Genomic DNA, 20,358 nt, shown 5'->3' on the forward strand with positions numbered 1-20,358 from the left:
GAAGGCAATGGCACCCGACTCTAGTACTTTTGCCTGGAAAATCCCTGGACTGAGGAGCCTGGTGGGCTGCAGACCATGGGGTCGCTAAGAGTCGGAAATAACTGAGCGACTTCACTTTCACTTTTCCCTTTCATGCATTGGAGAAGGAAATGGCAACCCACTCCAGTGTTCTTGCCTGGAGAATCCCAGGGACGGGGGAGCCTGGTGGGCTGCCGTCTATGGGGTCACACAGAGTTGGACACGACTGAAGCAACTTAGCAACAGCAACATAATAGTACCTATAAGAGGGCAAAGCAAAACTCGTACTATCTTCACATTTTTCTACTTAAATATGAAGAGGGGCAACAAAGAAGACACAGAATGAGAAAATGGATAGAAATGGCGGTGATAACTTCTATAAGGAAATTTTACTGATTCAACATATAAAAATAAAACCAGTTTCACAAAAGTAAAACCACTTGTATTACTTCCAATTTTATTCCAAGATTATACACAGCATTTTTTTTTCTTTTGATCTTTTGGCAGAAGACCTATAGGCTGTATAAGGATAGATGAAAATTTAGTTTATATCCTGAAAACTTCTAAAAGTCATTCTGAGACAAACTGTTCCATGTGCTTGAACAATTTGTGCTGTAATTCCAGAAACCACTGATTACCAACATTAAAAAGCTCAAACGCCTAAAGGTATGTACATACCTGTATATGTCTGTATGCACCAGGAGAAAACTGAATACACTCATGCGCAAAGGCACTGAAGTGAGCAGTGGTGAGGAGACAACAGTAATTCACTAGTCTTTTCTTTTCACATATTTGTGTTGATTCAATTGTTATAAGAATGTGTTATTTTAGTAATAAAAGTCCTTGAAGACTTAGCAAAAAAGTAATGTTAAGAACAATGAAGGAAAACGCAATTCTAATATTCCTCATCAAAAAGTATTCCCTGTGCAAATGAAGAAAACATTACAAAGCTAACAAAGAAACTGATAAAATCTCGAGTATAATTGAGTACTCCTTTGGTAAACTCTAGTTCAGAAACTTGGCTTTCTTAAAATTGTAGAATTTTTAAAGGGTTCAAAAGTTACTCCTCTAGGGCTTAATGAGTAGAAATAAAAGAAAGAACATATTAACTTAAAATAACTGGTGGCACAAATGTTACCCATATCATGAAAAACAGCTAAGTCACATGGACATTTTATTTTAGGAGAAAATGAGATAATTTAGTACTTCTAACAGAGAAGACTATAAATACATGAAATAATATTAAGAATAAATGTATGTAATAAAATATTTTTAAGGAGAATACCAGCATTCTTTCATTGATCTTTATAGACTACAGGGAGGAAAAAACTCCTTAAGAAAGTAATCAAAGCAATCTTTGATGTCATGCCACTTCTCCAGGTGTTCTTTCCTCAGCCTGGGCGTTCGGCTTACTGTGGATCTAATTATTATTTTCTTTGAAGTTGATTGCTCCCTAATCCTTTAAGAATAAGTTAAGACTTACAAAGACTACCATATCTTCCATTCACTTATTCGTCACACAATATGTGAACACCAGCTGTGTGCTAGGTACTGGTAAGGCCATGATAATATGATTATGAGCCGGAGTAGAGATGCCCCCTTTCCTATGTGACTTACGATCTTCTACTGAAAAGTGGTTATTAATCAAAAACAGCCAGGAAAAATGTAAATCTATAGTAAGAAAGAGGAAGAAGACATACATTGTGTTATTATATAGTTCATAACAGGGAGGTGAAAGAGGTGAAAAAAAAAAAAGGCTTCTTTAAGAAAGATGAAATCTAAAGGATTTAGTAGAGAACAACTAAGTGGAGAATAAGGAAGAATGTGTGAGGCAGAGAGAACAAGTTATACACTAGCTCAGGGGCAAGTTAAAGAGCATCTCTAAAAGAAAGAAGGCCTGAAAGAAGACCAGGAAGATGGGAGGTGGGAGATGAGGGAAAGACACGTATGTGATGAAAATGAAAAGAGGTAATGGCCAAACAATATAGGGACCCCTGGGCCCTTTCAAAGGAGCCTTAAGTACTCATGTGTCATTCTGGAGCTGTACCTTGAAAGGATACAGCTCCAGTGGACAGAACAGCTAGAGCAAGGCCAGAATGGACATAGAAGGAAGAGTTAAGAGAGGCAAAGCAGCTAAGAGGTGTCATGGATGACCTGACAGGTACCTGGATTAGGTGCTGGAGGTGATGGTGCAAAAGAAAGTGATGGAAAGAAATGAGAAGACTTAAGAGGCAGGTCAAATCAACAGGTCTTAATGATGGACTAGAAATGAGAACACAGGAGACAGAGTTGACTAGGGTGACTTTTAGGTTTCTGTTTTACAGAACTCTATCTATAGTTATGCCATTCACTGAATTGAACCAAGGAATAATGGAAGAAATAACCATTGGTTTAGAGGGGGCAAATTATGTACTTGGTTTGGAATACTGTATTTGTGATATCCAGGAGGAGAGGTCAGCCAGGATAATATGGATCTAGAGTTCAGGGAAGAGCTCTGGGTTAGGAATATAAATATATAAGTTATTTCATAAAGGTCAATAACTGGGATGGAATGATCCAGAGTGCTAAATTTTAAAAGGGTCTAGGAACAAGTCAGGTAGAGAAGGAATCATTTGACCTAAGTGTAAGGCTTAGGTCCTGCCCCATGGGGTCCTGAACATGTGGTGACTTGTTGCTTTCTCTGTACCAAAAGACATCAACCAGAAGTCTAGCAAGATGAAGCAGAGATCCACTAAAGGCTGCAAACAATGAAAAAAGATGGCCCAAAAGGTTAGAAGGTAAAGACAAGGAAGGTGAGTTTGTATTACAAGAGCCAGAAAAGAAAAGCACAAAGAAAAACTGGCATTTTGCAACTACTTCCACTTTATAACCTCTTTGTAATCCCTTTGATTATTTTATTCCCAGCTGTGAGTGACCATCATAAGGGAGTTTCGCCTTAAAAAAACAAAACAGACTTTCATTAAGCATGTATCAAGTTTTGCTTTGACTTAATATTTAGTTGGAACTCCCTTTGGCTTTGGCAGGGGAAAGAGCAGAATGCCTCGGCTGACATCATTTTCCATGTTCCTAAGTTAGGCATGACCAAAGTACCCAGTACAGTGATCACAGGATCAACCTTGCAGCTGACAGTGCTAAAAAACTACTTCCCTGAACTATACTGTCTAATTTTAAAATTTTGACTTCTAAATATAATTATAATTCAATTCTCTTTGATACATTTTCATTATGTCATACCAGAAACTCCTTCTATGATATAAGAATGTTCTGTTTTAGTTTTCATTTTAACTAAATGTACACAGATATACTATGGAAATCATACAGAGAGAAGACGAAAAAAAAAATATCTAAGTGAACACTAGTAATACGGATTAAAACATAAAATATAGAACTCAACAGTATCAAAAACTAATTTTGCCTGTGAAATAAGGAAGAATAAGGAAATTTCAATTTGATAGCAGACTCATCAGAGTTTTCTTCCGATAGGTAGGGAGGGGTTTTGTTTTCTTTTCCCCAAAGGTAGAGGTTTAGTGAATGCTTCCTTTAGCGTTTCTCATAGTTAGAAAACACCTAAAATGTTTCTTTAGTACTACCATCTTTAGCAGCAAAGATGAAGGAGAAATGTCCTTAATTCTTATGCTCATAATTGTTAAAATGTCCCCTCCTTATACATTTTGCTCAGATTGGCTCAGAAGGTAAAGAATCTGCCTGCAATGAAGGAGACAAAGGTGATCCGAGTTCAATCTCTGAGTCGGGAAGATCCTCTGAAGGAGGAAATGGTAACCCACTCCAGCATTCTTACCTGGGAAATCCCATGGACAGAGGAGCCTAGCAGGCTACAGTCCACAGGGTTGCAAAGAGCTGGACACAGCTGAGCAACTAAGCACAATGGGGCTTGAATATGAATTTTGCTCTTCTATTCCTTGGGGCTGATGTCAAAGTTTGGGGAAGGGAGGAAGCAAAGAAGGCAGAAAAGAAAGAAGCTCTGAAATACTTTACCTATAAAATTCATGCCGCAGACAAATTTGATATGACAAAACCATTAGTACCAAGAATGAGAGATGGAGGAAGAAAACTTTTTAGGCAAAGGGTCAATGGAAAAATTCCATTATAAAAGTTAGCAAAGTAGTTTTTTCAATTGGACATAATTATTTTTAGATAAACTATAATGCTAAAAAACAAAGACTTTCCTTAAGACAGTAATAAATTAATATATAATTATTAGTCAATTTTTAAGGTGGTTTCTTACTAGAAACATATATATCTATGAAAAACTTACAAATAATGAAGAAAAAGGCACATATGTGAATAAGGAAAAGCTGATGTTTAGCATTAATCCAAGGTTGAAATTATTTTTTTCTTTTTAATACTGCAAAACCTTTTATTCTTGAAACTGGAGGTAGACTTTGAGTAAGAAGCTATTGAGTAAGGATCTTAACATTTTGATAATGTGAAAAAAGAACAAGTAAACTTAAAAAATATGCTATAACCTCTGAGGCAGTTTCTAATTTCTTTTCCTATCACTGTAACAAAGTTTGTATAACTAGAAAAATCTCAATAGGGTTAAGGCATCAATTATTTTCCCATTCTGCGAGTTACACAGGAGGAGGGGAATTATTAACAGGAATGATAAAGCTGTACTTGCATTTGGTAACGCAAAGAGAAGCTTACAAATGAGACGTCTCATTAGTTTGAGCAGATGGATCAAAATTAAAGGCTGAATCGCCAACTTTTAATTTCCCAATAGCCAAGAAGAGCTTGAAGTCTTGCAGAGTATGGCTGTTGAAAAGTCAACATGAAAAGATTTTCTCCATCTGTCATCACACATGCTTGAGTGGAACACAACTGCCTCCTACTGCTTTTAATACTTTTAAGACAAAGTTGCACATGAAATCTATTAAGTACACGAACACACAAGTTTGGATGATTGGTAAACTGAAACCCATGCAACATTATGATCAGAGATCATCAGCATGGCTTTTGAACATGAAATTTGCTCTGTTCTAATTAAATTTAAGTGGAGAGAAACAAAATTAATTCATTTATATATATAAGAGGAAACTTAATTCTCAGCATGAAAAGTATTTATTTGCCTGAGAGTTAATAGTTTTTTTTTTTTTGAAATGGACACATATTTTTAGTCTTAATAATGGTCTGAAAAGTAGTTGCTCCAATAAAATTGTTTAGGGGAAGCACAACTAGAGAGAAAATCTAAAATATGAAACAACTTGAAGGCAAACAAATAAACAAAATTAAGGAATAGTCATTGAAAGAATTTTTTTAACTAGTTGGCAAGGTGGTGGGGCATGCTGCTGCTGCTAAGTCGCTTCAGTCGTGTCCGACTCTGTGTGACTCCATAGATGGCAGCCCACCAGGCTCCCCCGTCCCTGGGATTCTCCAGGCAAGAACACTGGAGTGGGTTGCCATTTCCTTCTCCAATGCATGAAAGTGAAATGTGAAAGTGAAGTTGCTCAGTCGTGTCTGACTCTAGCGACCCCATGGACTGCAGCCCACCAGGCTCCTCCATCCATGGGATTTTCCAGGCAAGAGTACTGGAGTGGGGTGCCATTGCCTTCTCCGGGTGGGGCATGAAGTGGTAGCAAAAAAAAAAAAAAAAGATTGAATGTTTTCCTGAACTAGAACAGACTGACTTACAATTTTTTTACTACTGTACACTAACTGCTAACTGCTATATTTAAAAGGCAGTAAAATAAAGCTATAGTTTGTTAGGTACACAGCCCTATAAGAAATAACTTATGCTCCCTTAATAATAAAGAAAAGTACATTTATCAAATATATACTGGCTGCTTAATAAGAATGCACTAATGTGCAGTTAGTTATAACTGAATTCCAGACCAAAGCTTTCTGTCTGCCTATTTCTCTTTATGTCTCTCTGTACACACACAGATACACACACACACACACAATTTACTGCACTTTCATATGTAAAACAAAACATTTATACAGAAGAATTTCTTAGAATGAAGTACATATTGTTAGACCTTTCAGTCACTAGAGTTAGGCAGAATAATATAATTGAAGAGTTAATTTAGCTGTCAATTTTTGAGATAATAAGTTAAAAGATTGTTGAATTATCTATTTTTCATTTTCTGACAGATGGATACAAACTCATTTGTTGGAATTTATCACTTGGAACCTTACACAAAGACAGCAAGTGACTAGGATAACATTATACTCAACCTCAATTATGAGGGAAAAAATGAAACTTTAAACTCTACTCCACTGGGGACTTTTCTGTTAACCTTCTAATAAAAGCAAAGGACCACAGCTTAGTGAAGGCATTTCTTCAAGCAGATAAGAGAAAAATAATCCAGTGAAGGAATGCAAGGCCCTGAAAACAAACTTCCATATGAGTCTTAGTAATCAAAGACTACCATGAAGTATTAATAGCAATTCTTGTGTGATGGATTCAGACAAAGATTGCTAGCCTTGTTGAAATAGGTATCTACCTCAGCTTCCAAAGTCAAAATGCGTAACAATCCTCTTTTCCAAGTAAGCACACTTTTCAATCCCAGTTCTGGACATATTACAAGGACAATCAGCAGAAGCTGCCACCTATCAAGCTAACTGAACTTCTAAGCCAAACAGTATTTGGCAGAGAAACTTGCAAATAGAAGATTTAAAGACAGAACGATCCTTTTGAAAAGATTAAAACAGAAAAAGATTTTAGTTTTGGGCAACTTTCCCAAAGTTACATACATAATACAGATAATTTAAAGAAATGAAAAAGAGGTTTGTTCTCAAAGTGTGTTGTAAAAGAGCTTTTTACTGAAATGATCACATTAATGTAAAAGACTAAGATGCTGCTTTAACAACCAACAACATAGTACTTAACATCTGAAGGTACTGGCCTGGGCATTTGTAATACCAGTAATATTAGAGGCAAATATCAACCAATGGGCCATAGTCCTGATGCATTCAATATTTCCCAGTATCCCCAATAAACTAAGGATCTATGAAGATGAGCAATTTATCAAACAAAATCCTATTTATCAGAGTCCCCATGTACATGACACCACACTAGGAACTTAACCAACAATATTTCCTTATAACTGAGTCTTATTTAGTGGGACCTGTTCCACTGGAACACAAATCCTTAAAAAAAAAAAAAAAAAAAAACCCACAAAGAACAGTGATTAAACTTTTAAAATCTGACATCTTTAAGTGTTTATTTACATGTTATTGTTTCCATTTATTTTTCTATCATATCTTTAGGGAGAGAAAATAGAGAAATTGGAAAATTAAGGGAGTAAAATGCATTTTAAGAAATAGAAGGACATACACCAACACTATCTCTGAATGGTAGAATTCAATCATTTTTTCCCCCCTCATTTTTACTTTATGGAGTGCCCAAAGGTTAAATTTGTTTAAACTCTTTTACTGGTCACTCTCTGTTATCAGTATATTAATCATATTTTATATTAAACATTTTAAAGATGTAATTACAGAGGCCAAAGACCACAGGGTCACACATGAAGCAAAAAACACAGGGAAGAACATGTTTTTCTAATTGAAAGTAGCAGCACATCCAAAGCAAAGCACGGACAAAATGGTATGTAAAACACGTGTTTTTGTAATCATAATTTAGAGGTAATTGTAGATAAGAAAAAATTTCACTGGTAAAACACACGGTCTTATACACCTTAAAATTGTAAAACAAATTCAAAATGACACACACACATCAGATCATAACTTACATCATACAACTTGATAAAATTATTCAGAAGGACATGGTGTATGTTTGTAAAATCCTTTGTAGGTCTGCTATGACAACAAAATAACCCCATTTGGAGTGCATGACAGGATAATGGGGTAAGATCACAAAATGTGGCCATTTGTGCCATAATCTTATTTTAGACAACTTACCCTAAGTAAACATTTCAATAGAAAAAATAATAGATGATCACTACAGCAGCCCTGTCCTTAATAAGGGACTTCCCAGGTGGCATTAGTGGTAAAGAATCCACCTGTCTTAAGTCAGGAGCCTTAATAGACACAGGTTCAATCCCTGGGTTGGGAAGATGCCCTGGAGAAGGGCATGGCAACCTACTCTAGCATTCTTGCCTGGAGAATCCCATGGACATAGGAGCCTGGTAGATGACAGTCCATGGGGTTGCAGAGTCAGACATAACTGAAGCAACTTAGCACATCTTTAATAAGAGCAAGCCTCAAACATTTAATATACTCAATAATGGCGGGATAACCAATAATAAGAACAGCTGACGTTGGCTTAATGCTAAAGTGACAGTGTCAAGTACTGAAGATGCTGTGTATTTTATCAACATAAGCTTGTATTTCAATCCTGGTGTGACCTTTTACTAGCTGTATGGCCTTGAGAAGCTGCTTAACATGTCTTATGCTCATTTTCTCTTTTAACAAAAGGAGATTTAATGCTTATATTAGAAGATTATGAAGATTTAAAAGTCCAAAGTGACTTACACAGCATCTAAAACTTAGAACTTGAATAAAAACTCCCTTCTGTCTCTTACAGACATTAACATTGAGAAGATCGTGAAGAAAGAATGAAAACTATTTACTATTCATTAAGGAAAACAGTGAATATAAAACTGTATATACAGTGTAATTATAATTTAGCAATGGACTGTAACTAATAATTAAAATTAAGTTTGAATGAGGAAAATTAAAAGGTACATGTGCAAATGGATTAAAAAAGACCAGCAGGTCATGAATAAAAATTATAATAATAATTTGAAATGGTAAAATAATAGTAGAACTATGAAAAAAAATTTAAACAGTTATTTTAGTTTTACAATTTAAAAAAGTAAATGGGTATGTAGTATGTGTAGAGAACTGAAGAAAGTCCCACTATTATGGAAAACAAACATCATCACTAGTCATTGAGACAGAAACTGTGAGACCTGCAGCCTAAACTCTACTTCTTAGGGCAGAGGGATGTGAGCACAGATCTGGATAGGAACTGATACCGAAGCGTTCCGGTGGGTTCTTAAACTGCAACCACACTTTACAGAGTCACCCACAGTGTATTTTTAGCCAGATCAAAGTGTACAGAAAGGAGACAGCTTGGTGGTCACCTATCCTTAAAAGGCTAGTGATTGTGGACACCGTGACATGCACACAAAAAACGGGAGGTAATGCATGTGTGCAGCTTCTGCCGTAGTTTTGCGCTCTCTATATTCCTGGGTTCCTCCTCTCCTGAGGCTTCCCAGCTTTGCTGTCCTTTCTAAACAGGAACCAGCACTGTGAACCTCACTCTCCATCTCACTCTTGTCTGCTCTGAATTTACTACTAGAAATGCCTGCCCTATGGCAGTTATTGTTTTGAAAAGTAATGCAATGGATGGTATCACTAAGAATGAAAGGGCTGGCAGTGAGATCTAATCTCTACTGATGAAACATGCCCAGACAGCATTTGAACTTTATGATCTCTAGAGGGACATGTTAGCCCCTGTAACAGCCAGAGAACAAACTATGCCAGAAGAGGAAGAGGATACAATCTTCCTAGGATTCTTTAAATATATTTACCTGGACTTTTATCTACCTACAATAGAAGATACAACCATTATATTTCCCAATATTTAGGAATAAAGCTGCATTTTATTTTTTTAAAAGACATATTTCATAACATAAGATTATATGGAGAAAGGTTGAAGTAGTTTAATAAATATTGATCTTGCAATTGCACTCCTTGGTATATACCCAAAGGAAGTGAGAACTAATGTCCACATAAAATCTGTTCAAAGCTGTTATGTACACATAAATTGTGGTACATCCAGACAATGGAATATTATTAAGTGCTAAAAAAAAAACAAGCTATCAAGCCATGAAAAAGCAGGGAGTTACCTCAAACACATATTATGAAAGAAACTATTCTGAGAAGGCTATAAACTACAAAAGGCTACAATCTTATATGATTCCAACTATATGACATTCTGGAACACACAGAACTACAGACAATGAAAAGATGAATGGTTAGCAATGGTTAAGGGGAAGGAAGGATGAATCAGTTGAGCAGAGGGGGCTTTCAGGGCAGTGAAATTTTCTGTATGACACTATAATGGTGGATACATTGTCCAAACCCATAGAAAGTACAACATGGAGAGTGAAGCCTAATGTAACCGATGGACTTTAGGTGATTCTGATGTATCAACATGAGCTCATAGACTGAAACCAAAGTGTCACACCAGTGGAAGATAAGTTGATGGTGGAGGAGGTTGTGCATGTGCCAGGGTAGGGGGTGTATGAGAACTCTTTCTACTTCCTGCTCAGTTTTGCTGTGAACCCAAAATTGTTCTAAAAAATAAAGTAAATTAAAAAAAGTTAATGGAGAAAACATTGAAATATTTACTGAATATTTCTAATATGGCATAGGCTCCAGAGCTAGATTCCTTAGCTAATAACATAGTTGATATCATCTTTAATATAAAAGTTGGAAATAAATGTCCATGGTGGTAACATCTAGCTAATTACACTTAATTTATCCTGTTCTTTTACAAGATGGTGCAAATACTGGTGGCTATGCAACATATCACTGTGTTTTAGGATTTCCTGTGAAATGCTACCAAAAGTTTCTCAAGATAGCATTTTAGGATCATCAGACATTTGCCACAAATAAATCTCATGAGGAAATCTAGAACAAAGGTTGGTACACTACAGCCTACAAGTTGAATGCATCTGTTCCTGTTCTTATAAATAAAGTTTTATTGGAAAATATTCCTATATTGTCCATGGCTCCTTTCATGCTACAATAGCACAGGTGAGTACCTGAAACATAAGCCCCACAAAGTCTAAAATATTTACTATCTGGCCCTTTCCAGAAAAGTTTTCTGTCTCCAGACCAAGAATAAACTGGTGGTATTTGGTCATATTTTTGTATTAAAGAAAGAACATTGGTTTTTTTATACTTCTTTACTTGTACATGATAAATAATGGAACCCCACTAAGCAGTTCTCTAGTGAAGATCAAAGAGGACCAAAGCTATAAAATAAATCCAAATAAAGTGATATGAGACCATGGCTAGCCAAGATGCTACACTTGCATGGTCTTATTTGTAAGTGCACAAGTAAAAACAAAGGCAATGTGTTACTTCATTCAGCATAGCATCTCATCATCTTATCTGAGAAATTAGGATAACAGTGTCTGCCTCATTGGCTGCTGAGAGAAGTCAATGAGATAATAAGTGTAAGGTAATTTTAGCAGTTTCAGGTATTTATTGATCATTAAGAAATATATTAATAAGTTACTAATATTCTCATACAATTTAATCATGATTTCTTTTCCATAAAAGTTATTCCTATAACTAAGGACGTTTTTTTTCTGATCTTTTCTGTTTGTTTTTGTTTTATTCTTATTTATTTTTTATTTTTTTACTTTACAATATTGTATTGGTTTTGCCATATATTGACATGAATCCGCCATGGGTATACATGTGTTCCCCATCCTGAACCCCCCTCCCATTTCTCTCCCCATACCATCCCTCTGGGTCATCCCAGTGCACCAGCCCTGAGCATCCTGTATCATGCATTGAACCTGGACTGGCGATTCGTTTTTACATATGATAATATACATGTTTCAATGATGCCACTTTCCCAAATCATCCCACCCTCGCCCTCTCCCACAGAGTCCAAAAGACTGTTCTATACATCTGTGTCTCTTTTGCTGCTAAGGACATTTTCTTGAGGTTAGAATTTTAAAACTGTGCCTTTAAGGGGGAAAAAAAATGCATCAAGAATGCTGAGTGGGCAGTATTCCACTTTCAATTCTAGTTTATCTTTGTTTTATATATTGAGATTCCAAACAATATTTAGTCTGGGGGAAAAAGAAGATGTCACTGCTTTTTAAAATATTTTAAAAACAAAGGACCAGAATTTCATTTTACCTGCCATAAAAGGCTAACAATGTAGAAAAAAAATCCCATAATAATATAAAGTGACCTGAAGAACCATATACAATTTGGCATTGGTTAGCTGTTATGTAAGTAATTATCATTATTCTACATTTTTCTTAACAATCCTTATTGTAACATCTTGAACCTTGGAATTTAAAGTAAGAGCAGTTAATATCCAAACAACATGAAAATTTATTATATATATATTTCAATTGCTACTACTTCATGAAACAACAGTAATATAGCATGTTAATTTCTTACATTATGCAAATAAACTAAAATTTTTGATGTGTGAGAGGAGGTTGGTATTATCTTAAGGATGAAATTCTTCTTCCTCTTATCTATTTAATAAAAATGGCAAACAAAACAGCATGATCTATCAATATCAGGATGATAGTATTATCTTTGAAAAATTTATGACTTAAATGGTTACCTAGTGGACTAAAATATTACTAAGAAATAAAACCTGTGGATCATTATTTCAGAATTGAAGAACACTTTTAAGACCATAAAATTAATAATTTTAATCATTATGTAATCTCTAAAAATAGGATAAAGTGTACCTGATGTCCAGCCTTTACTTGCTTCAAAACACTTTCATAACATACTTCATCCATGTTATTTAACTGCTGCACCTTAAAGTTTTTAAAAATGAAAAATATCAAATAGAGCAATTATAAACTGCTTAGCTACAAAAAAATCTTTACCAATTATGAGGCATCTCCTTTTATTTTCAGATTAGCCAGAATGCTGAAATAAAAGTGCAGTATCAATACATAATATATAACAACCCATAGGAAGTAAACACAATGTAATTAAAAACTACAAATAAAATACCTCATATGCAACACTTTCAGTGTACTAACTTTATTAAGAATGCCAAGTTTTTTAAAGACAATAATTTTAAGAACAATATTCTAATTAGAGATATTTTAAAATAATTTTAAGTTTCTTTTCACTGTTTTCCCCAGAGAAGCCCATTCTTCAGGCTGTTTTTCTTCTGTTTCATTCCATAAAAATACAGAGCTTTCCTAACTCTCAAAATCACAGAATATTACCACAGAATATCAAAATGTAAGGAAACTTACTATTTCTGTAATGAATATGGAGTTCAGTAAATATTTTTCTACAGAAACATTTTCCAAATTGATTGGAAATTTAGTATCAAATTCATGAATTTTAAAAAGGTCTCATTTTCTCTATTAATGATGAGATGACTTCCAACCATAAAAAGGTAAGGTGGTTACCATAAAGCAGGAGGCATGTGACCAAGCTTGTGTCTCTCTATTTAACACTGATTAAGACTTTGCATGGGATGAAAATGTTATACATCTAAAATGACTATAATTTAGATCCTTTCATTTTAACATTCTGGAACTCTTATGACTTAGTGATTAAGTAAGATGAAATAATCACAAGACAATTGACTCTCCATTAATTATTAAAAAAAACCCACCAAAACTCCTCCAAACAAAATTCTCAATCATTAGACACTATTTTCCCATGTTCTTCCACAACAACTGAATCATATCATGAGCTTCTGAAAGAAACTTTCAAAAATCCACAAGGATTTCTTAGTATAAGAAATGACAAATTAACAATGGTTACAATATATTAAACGACACCCTGGGGAGTTGCTTAATTGTTACCAACTGTATATGTCAGCTGAGTGTAAAACTAATGCATTTTAGTTGCCTTCTCCATTTAGAAAACTAATATGTATAATTAGTTTATTATTTATACTACATAAGATTGATAAAAGTATTTTGTAAATTTTGCCAAATTTCTGAACCTTCTAAATAATTACCACAGATCAACATCTCACACCATTCCTTTTATGATTACAATGCTAACATACTGTGGTGAAAATACTTAGAATTTAATTAGGTTTAAGTGATTTAACAATTTCTATGATAAAAATAAGTTCTATGATGGCTGAAAGCATCTGAAAACACTTTATATTTTTCTGGGATAATCATCTGCTATCATTCAAATTATGAACTGAAAGAACAATCTTATACACAACTCTACATCTGTTCTAATGATACATTAAAATAAACTAAATAATCAAATATATTTTAAGATATAACAACAAAAAAAGCAGCAAGTAATACTGAAAACCACTTGAAACAATCAAATAAAAGATGTATTTCATAACTATTATTACATCATGAACTATCCTTTGTGTATACATTTTGAAATGGTTCCCCACAATTCTAAACATATCTTAGTTAATAAGCAGATAGAGTATATTAACTGTTGCAGTGATATTGGCTCTTAGTATTTTCTAAGCTAAGTATTTTATTTATAATATTGTAAGGTAAAAATAGCTCTATTTTAGTAACAAAATTATTTTTAGACAAGAAGTAATATAATACACTAAAGATCAAGTTTGACACAGTAACACATGATTCTATCTCATTTTCTTTCATAAAGAGGTCATATGGCCCATGAATCTTCTCCTAAAACTATTTGTTCCACAGGGGGAAATAAGTGTCATGAAACTTAATAAACGTATAAATTTTAAGCAAAATATTCCTTCATGATTCTATAAAAGCCTAAAATAAGCACCCTGATAATGCAAATGGTACATGGTAATAACATTTAAGGAACACCACAAAAGAATTTCAGAAATGCTGATTGTATATATAATTAATATGATAATTATACAACAAATTAAACAGAACACCTCATTTAGTAGTTGTTACCATGAAATTATTTTTCAATTGTATATATGGTATTACTTATTTTAGATGAATAATATATCATAATATATATTACTGATTTAACTAGAGTCTTTTATTATTTACTGCCTTCAATCCTATCAGAATAACTTCTTGAATATATATATAACCTGTATTCTTAGCTAAGAATACAAAATATTCACTGATAACAGCAATGAAAGCTATTACAAGCAGCTTTTTGGAGAGGAGACATTCTCCTACATATAGTTGAGGAAATGCACTTGATTTTCTTCTAAGCTGTCATATTTGTAATGCTGGTCTGAAGTCTCTAATGTCAAACAAGTATTAAACAATACATCAACAAAAATATTTCTAGAAAAGCATAATTTTTTAAAAGAAGTATTTACCTTATTTGCACTTTTGATCCCTAGAAATGTCTGTCCAAGAGGAACAGGTCGAAAACGGCCATCAAAGAAGAAAAGTCCAATGCAGGGATTAACATGTAAAAATGTAGCAACGTCGAGGTAGTTGGGTAAGGTAGCAGAGAGTCCAAGAATTCTTATCATACTCTGTGTGGATTCAACCTATAGGAGTTAAATAACATATAAGATATTAAGTAAATTATTTAATTAAGTAATTTATAAATAACATGCATAAGTATTAAATAATGTATAAGACTGGATTTGTACTTAGTTTAAAGTAAGCTTTGGTAGTATAAAGTATGAAACATTTGCAGAAAATAAGATCACTAAAGATATCAAGATAAGAGTAACAACACATAGTCTGAAAGATAATATGAAAAAAATTGGACTAAATTTGGCATGTGGAATGATATAAAAATGATTATAAATGTACTTTTAGTGTATTTCCTGAACCAGAAAATTCTATTAGTTAAATGGTTTCTTTTGTTTTCCTCCTAAAAATGTAACAAGGCAATTGACATGTGTTAGGAAAGACATGTGTTAACTTATAATTTCAAGCATTTAAAGTATATACTCTTTATTCTCAAGTTCAGTAATTTCAAATTCATTTTAAACACAAACACTTAAAAGTCTGAAGTAATTAAGGCAGATTCTTTCAGTGTTTTACAAATTTAAATTTAAAATGATATACTGTATAAGGGAGAGTTTGCGTGGAATAACAGCCAAAACTTGGGGGGAAAATTTACAAGTACATTCTCAAAGAATGTACTAAGCTTCATTCTTTGTGTTCATTCAGTTCAGTTCAGTTTCTCAGTCGTATCCGACTCTGCAACCTTATGGACTGCAGCACGCCAGGCTTCCCTGTCTATCACCAACAGCCGGAGCTTGCTTAAACTCAGGTCCACTGAGTCGGTGATGTCATCCAACAAACTCAATCTCTGTTTGTCCCCTTCTCCTCCCACCTTCAATTTTTCCCAGCATCAGGATCTTTTCCAATGAGTCCGCTCTTTGCATCAGGTGGCCAAAGTATTGGCGTTTCAGCTTCAACATCTGTTCTTCCAATGAATATTCAGGGTTGATTTCCTTTAGGATTGACTGGTGTGATCTTGCAGTCCAAGAGAGTCTTCTCCAACACCACAGCTCAGATGCGTCAACTCTTCAGTGCTCACCTTTCTTTATGGTCCAACTCTCACATCCATATATAACTACTGGAAAAACCAGTAGTCCATTTAACTTCATCTATATGGACTTTTGTCAGCAAAGTAATGTCTCTGTTTTTTAGTATGCTGACTAGGCTGGTCACAACTTTTCTTCCAAGAAGCAAGCCTCTTTTAATTTCATGGCTGCAGCCACCATCTGCAATGATTTTGGAAGCCCCCAAAATAAAATCTGTCATTGTTTCCACATCTATTTGCCATGAAGTGATGGGACTGGATGACATGATCTTAGTTTTTTGAATGCTGAGCTTTAAGCAGCTCTTTCACTATCATCAAGAGGCTCCTTAGTTCCTCTTTACTTTCTGCTATAAGGGTGGTGCCATCTGTACATCTGAGGTTATTGGTATTTCTCCCAGCAATCTTGATTCCAGCTTGTGCTTCATCCAGTCTGGCATTCTGCATGAGGTACTCTGCATATAAATTAAATAAGCAGGCTGACAATATACTGCCTTGATGTACTCCTTTCCTAAACTGGAACCAGTCTGCTGTTCTATGTCTAATTCTAATTGTCGCTTCTTGACCTGCATACACATTTCTCAGGAGGCAGATAATGTGGTCTGGAATTCCCATCTCTTGAAGAATTTTCCACAGTTTATTGTGATCCACACAGTCAAAAGCTTTGGTATAATCAATAAAGCAGAAGTGGATGTTTTTTTGGAACTCTCTTGTTTTTTTGATGATCCAGCAGATGTTGGCAATTTGATCTCTGCTTCCTCGGCCTTTTCTAAATTTTTGAATATCTGGAAGTTCATAGTTCAGATATTGCTGAAGCCTGGCTTGGAGAATTTTGAGCATTACTTTGCTAGTGTGTGAGATGAGAGCAATTGTGTGGTAGTTTGAGCATTCTTTGGCATTGCCTTTCTTTGGGATTGGAATGAACACTGACCTTTTCCAGTCCTGTGGCTACTGCTGAGTTTTCCAAATTTGCTGGCATATTGAGTGCAGCACTTTCACAGCATCACCTTTTAGGATTTGAAATAGCTCAACTGGAATTCCATCACCTCCATTAACTTTGTTCGTAGTGATACTTCCTAAGGCCCACTGGACTTCACATTCCAGGATGTCTGGCTCTAAGTGAGTGATCATACCATTGTGGTTATCTGGGTTATGAAGATGTTTTTTGTATAGTTCTGTGTATTCTTGCCACCTCTTCTTAATACCTTCTGCTTCTGTTAGGTCCATACCATTTCCGTCCTTTACTGGCATTCTTTGGAACTCTGCATTGAGGTGGATATATCTTTCTTTTACTCTTTTGCCTTTTACTTCTTTTTTCTCAGCTATTTTTAAGGCTTCCTCAGACAACTATTTTGCCTTTTTGCATTTGTTTTTCTTGAGGATGGTATTGATCACTGCCTCCTATACAATGTCACGAACCTCCGTCCATAGTTCTTCAGGCACTCTATCAAATTTAATCTCTTAAATCTATTTGTCACTTCCACTGTATAACTGTAAGGGATTTGATTTAGGTCATACCTGAATGGTCCAGTGGTTTTGCCTACTTTCTTCAGTTTAAGTCTGAATTTGGCAATAAGGAGTTCATGATGTGATCCACACTCAGCCCCAGGTCTCGTTTTTGCTGACTGTATAGAGCTTATCCATCTTTGGCTGCAAAGAATATAATCAATATGATTTTGGTATTAACCACCTGATGATATCCATGTGCAGACTCATCTCTTGTGTTGTTGGAAGAGTGTGTTTGCTATGACTGGAGCATTCTCTTGGCAAAACTCTGTTAGCCTTTGCCCTGCTTCATTCTGTACTCCAAGGCCAAACTTGCCTGATAACCCAGGTATCTCTTGACCTCCTACTTTGGCATTCCGGTCCCCTGTGATGAAAAGGACATCTTTTTTTGTTAGTAGTTCTAGAAGGTCTTGTAGGTCATCATAAACTTGTTCAACTTCAGCTTCTTTGGCTTTAGTGGTTGCGGTATAGACTTGGATTACCATGATACTGAATGGTTTAACTTGGAATGAACAGAGATTATTGTGTCATTTTTGAGACTGCACCCAAGTACTGCATTTCAGATTCTTTGTTGACTATGAGGGCTACTCCATTTCTTCTAAGGGATTCTTGCCCACAGTAGTAGATATAATGGTCATCTGAATTAAATTTGCTGATTCCAGTCCATTTTAGTTTATTGATTCCTAAAATGTCGATGTTAACTCTTGCCATCCTCTTGTGTTCACTGCTAGGGTGTAATATTTTAATTTTGCTGCTAAACACTGCTGATAACATTGATTAGTTTGTTTGCCAGTCATTTATTAAGCTTTTAATGCAGTGCAGGGAAAGCAGGGGTTTAGAGTCTGTAAAAACCACAAAAAAACACTGCAATGTATGCCATTAACAGTAGCACCTTCTAAAAATTGTGAGAACAATGAAGAGAGATGACACGCAGAGGTGACAGCTGTTGTTCTAAGAGAAGAGTAGAGGAACGTAGGCCAGGAAGAAAGGGGTTTAAGACACTGTACTTGGCAACACTAGTGGTACCAGTTAGAGAAGGGAGGTAACAGAAATGTAGAAATGATTGTGAGAAATCTTGCATGCCAAGAAGTTTCTCCATTTTACTGCTTATGAGCACAGGACACTATCCCATTCTCATTCAATTACGTTTTTATGATGACAGCTTATAGTATTTTCATCTTTTTTCATTTCTAAACATTCTGTGAAATTTCTTTATCCTTTCTAATTTTGTTCGCTCATAGGTTTTCTACTTATTTGTGATTAGATTTGTTATAAGATTATTTTACTTTTTTAAAAACTAGCTTTACAAATATTTTTATAGGACTCTAGTTAATAAATCTAGTTTATTGTTTTTCTATTTTGTATTTTATTTTTTCAACTTTAGCATTTTTCCATTTTTTAGCAATTCTATTTAATATTATCTAACAGTTAAAATTTAATAATTAACTTATTATAGTCCCTACATATCTGTTTCATTTTAGAGTATAATTTGAACTCTTAACTATAAATTTGTCTGTACTAAGTAAACTTTCATTATTTTCTAATAAGAGTGTTGTCACTCTCTCTTTTCCTTCTATGAGCACTTACTGAGCTCTAAGTGTCAGAAGAATAATCTTTCAAATGGTTGGGTTTTATATCAATTTATCAAATCCAAAGTGTAGAAGGTATGTGTGTATGTTTGTGTCTATATCTATCTATATATATACACATATATGTGTGTTTGTATGTAGATAGGAATATATATATATATATATATTTGTGCATATATAGTTTTTTATGATATAGAATTTCTTTCTAAATTTCTATTGTATTTTGCTGTTGTTGTTCAGTAGCTCAGTTGTGTCCAACTCTTTGCTATCCCATGGAGTGCAGCACACCAGGCTTCGCTGTCCTTCACTATCTCCCAGAGTTTGCTCAAATTCATGTCCACTGAGTGGGTGATGCTACCTAACCATCTCATCCTATATTTTTATATATTTACTAGGCTTCCATGTAAAAGTCTAATTTTATTTTATTTTTTTTAATTTTTAAAAAAATTTTATTTTAAACTTTATAATATTGTATTGGTTCTGCCATATATCAAAATGAATCCGCCACAGGCATACATGTGTTCCCCATCCTGAACCCTCCTCCCTCCTCCCTCCCCATACCATCCCTCTGGGTCATCCCAGTGCACCAGCCCCAAGCATCCAGTATCGTGCATCGGACCTGGACTGGCGACTCGTTTCATATATGACATTATACATGTTTCAATGCCATTCTCCCAAATCATCTCACCCTCTCCCTCTTCCACAGAGTCCAAAAGACTGTTCTATACATCAGTGTCTCTTTTGCTGTCTTGTATGCAGGGTTATTGTTACCATCTTTCTAAATTCCATATATATGCGTTAGTATACTGTATTGGTGTTTTTCTTTCTGGCTTACTTCACTCTGTATAATAGGCTCCAGTTTCATTCACCTCATTAGAACTAATTCAAATGTATTCTTTTTAATGGCTGAGTAATACTCCATTGTGTATATGTACCACTGCTTTCTTATCCATTCATCTGCTGATGGACATCTAGGTTGTTCCATGTCCTGGCTATTATAAACAGTGCTGCAATGAACATTGGGGCACATGTGTCTCTTTCAATTCTGGTTTCCTTAGTGTGTATGCCCAGCAGTGGGATTGCT

The 20,358-nt window shown here is 34.8% G+C and overlaps 1 protein-coding gene across 2 annotated transcripts in view; it reads right to left on the bottom strand.

The window, feature by feature from the left end:
* The window catches only part of ASCC3 (activating signal cointegrator 1 complex subunit 3), a 341,661-nt gene that overhangs the window by 179,580 nt on the left and 141,723 nt on the right, over positions 1-20,358 (bottom strand). For both annotated transcript variants that reach the window (XR_824792.1, XM_010834747.1), the window contains exons 12-13: positions 14,993-15,169; positions 12,465-12,536 (exon numbers count right to left, since the gene is read on the bottom strand). Coding sequence is in view for 1 of the 2 variants with exons in the window: in XM_010834747.1 (XP_010833049.1) it covers positions 12,465-12,536; positions 14,993-15,169 (249 nt within the window). In the remaining variant the exon portion in view is untranslated. The remainder of the gene's footprint in view (positions 1-12,464; positions 12,537-14,992; positions 15,170-20,358) is intronic.

The sequence above is a fragment of the Bison bison genome, unplaced genomic scaffold (genome assembly GCF_000754665.1).
Source record: "Bison bison bison isolate TAMUID 2011002044 unplaced genomic scaffold, Bison_UMD1.0 scf7180017864035, whole genome shotgun sequence".
NCBI lineage: Eukaryota > Metazoa > Chordata > Mammalia > Artiodactyla > Bovidae > Bison > Bison bison.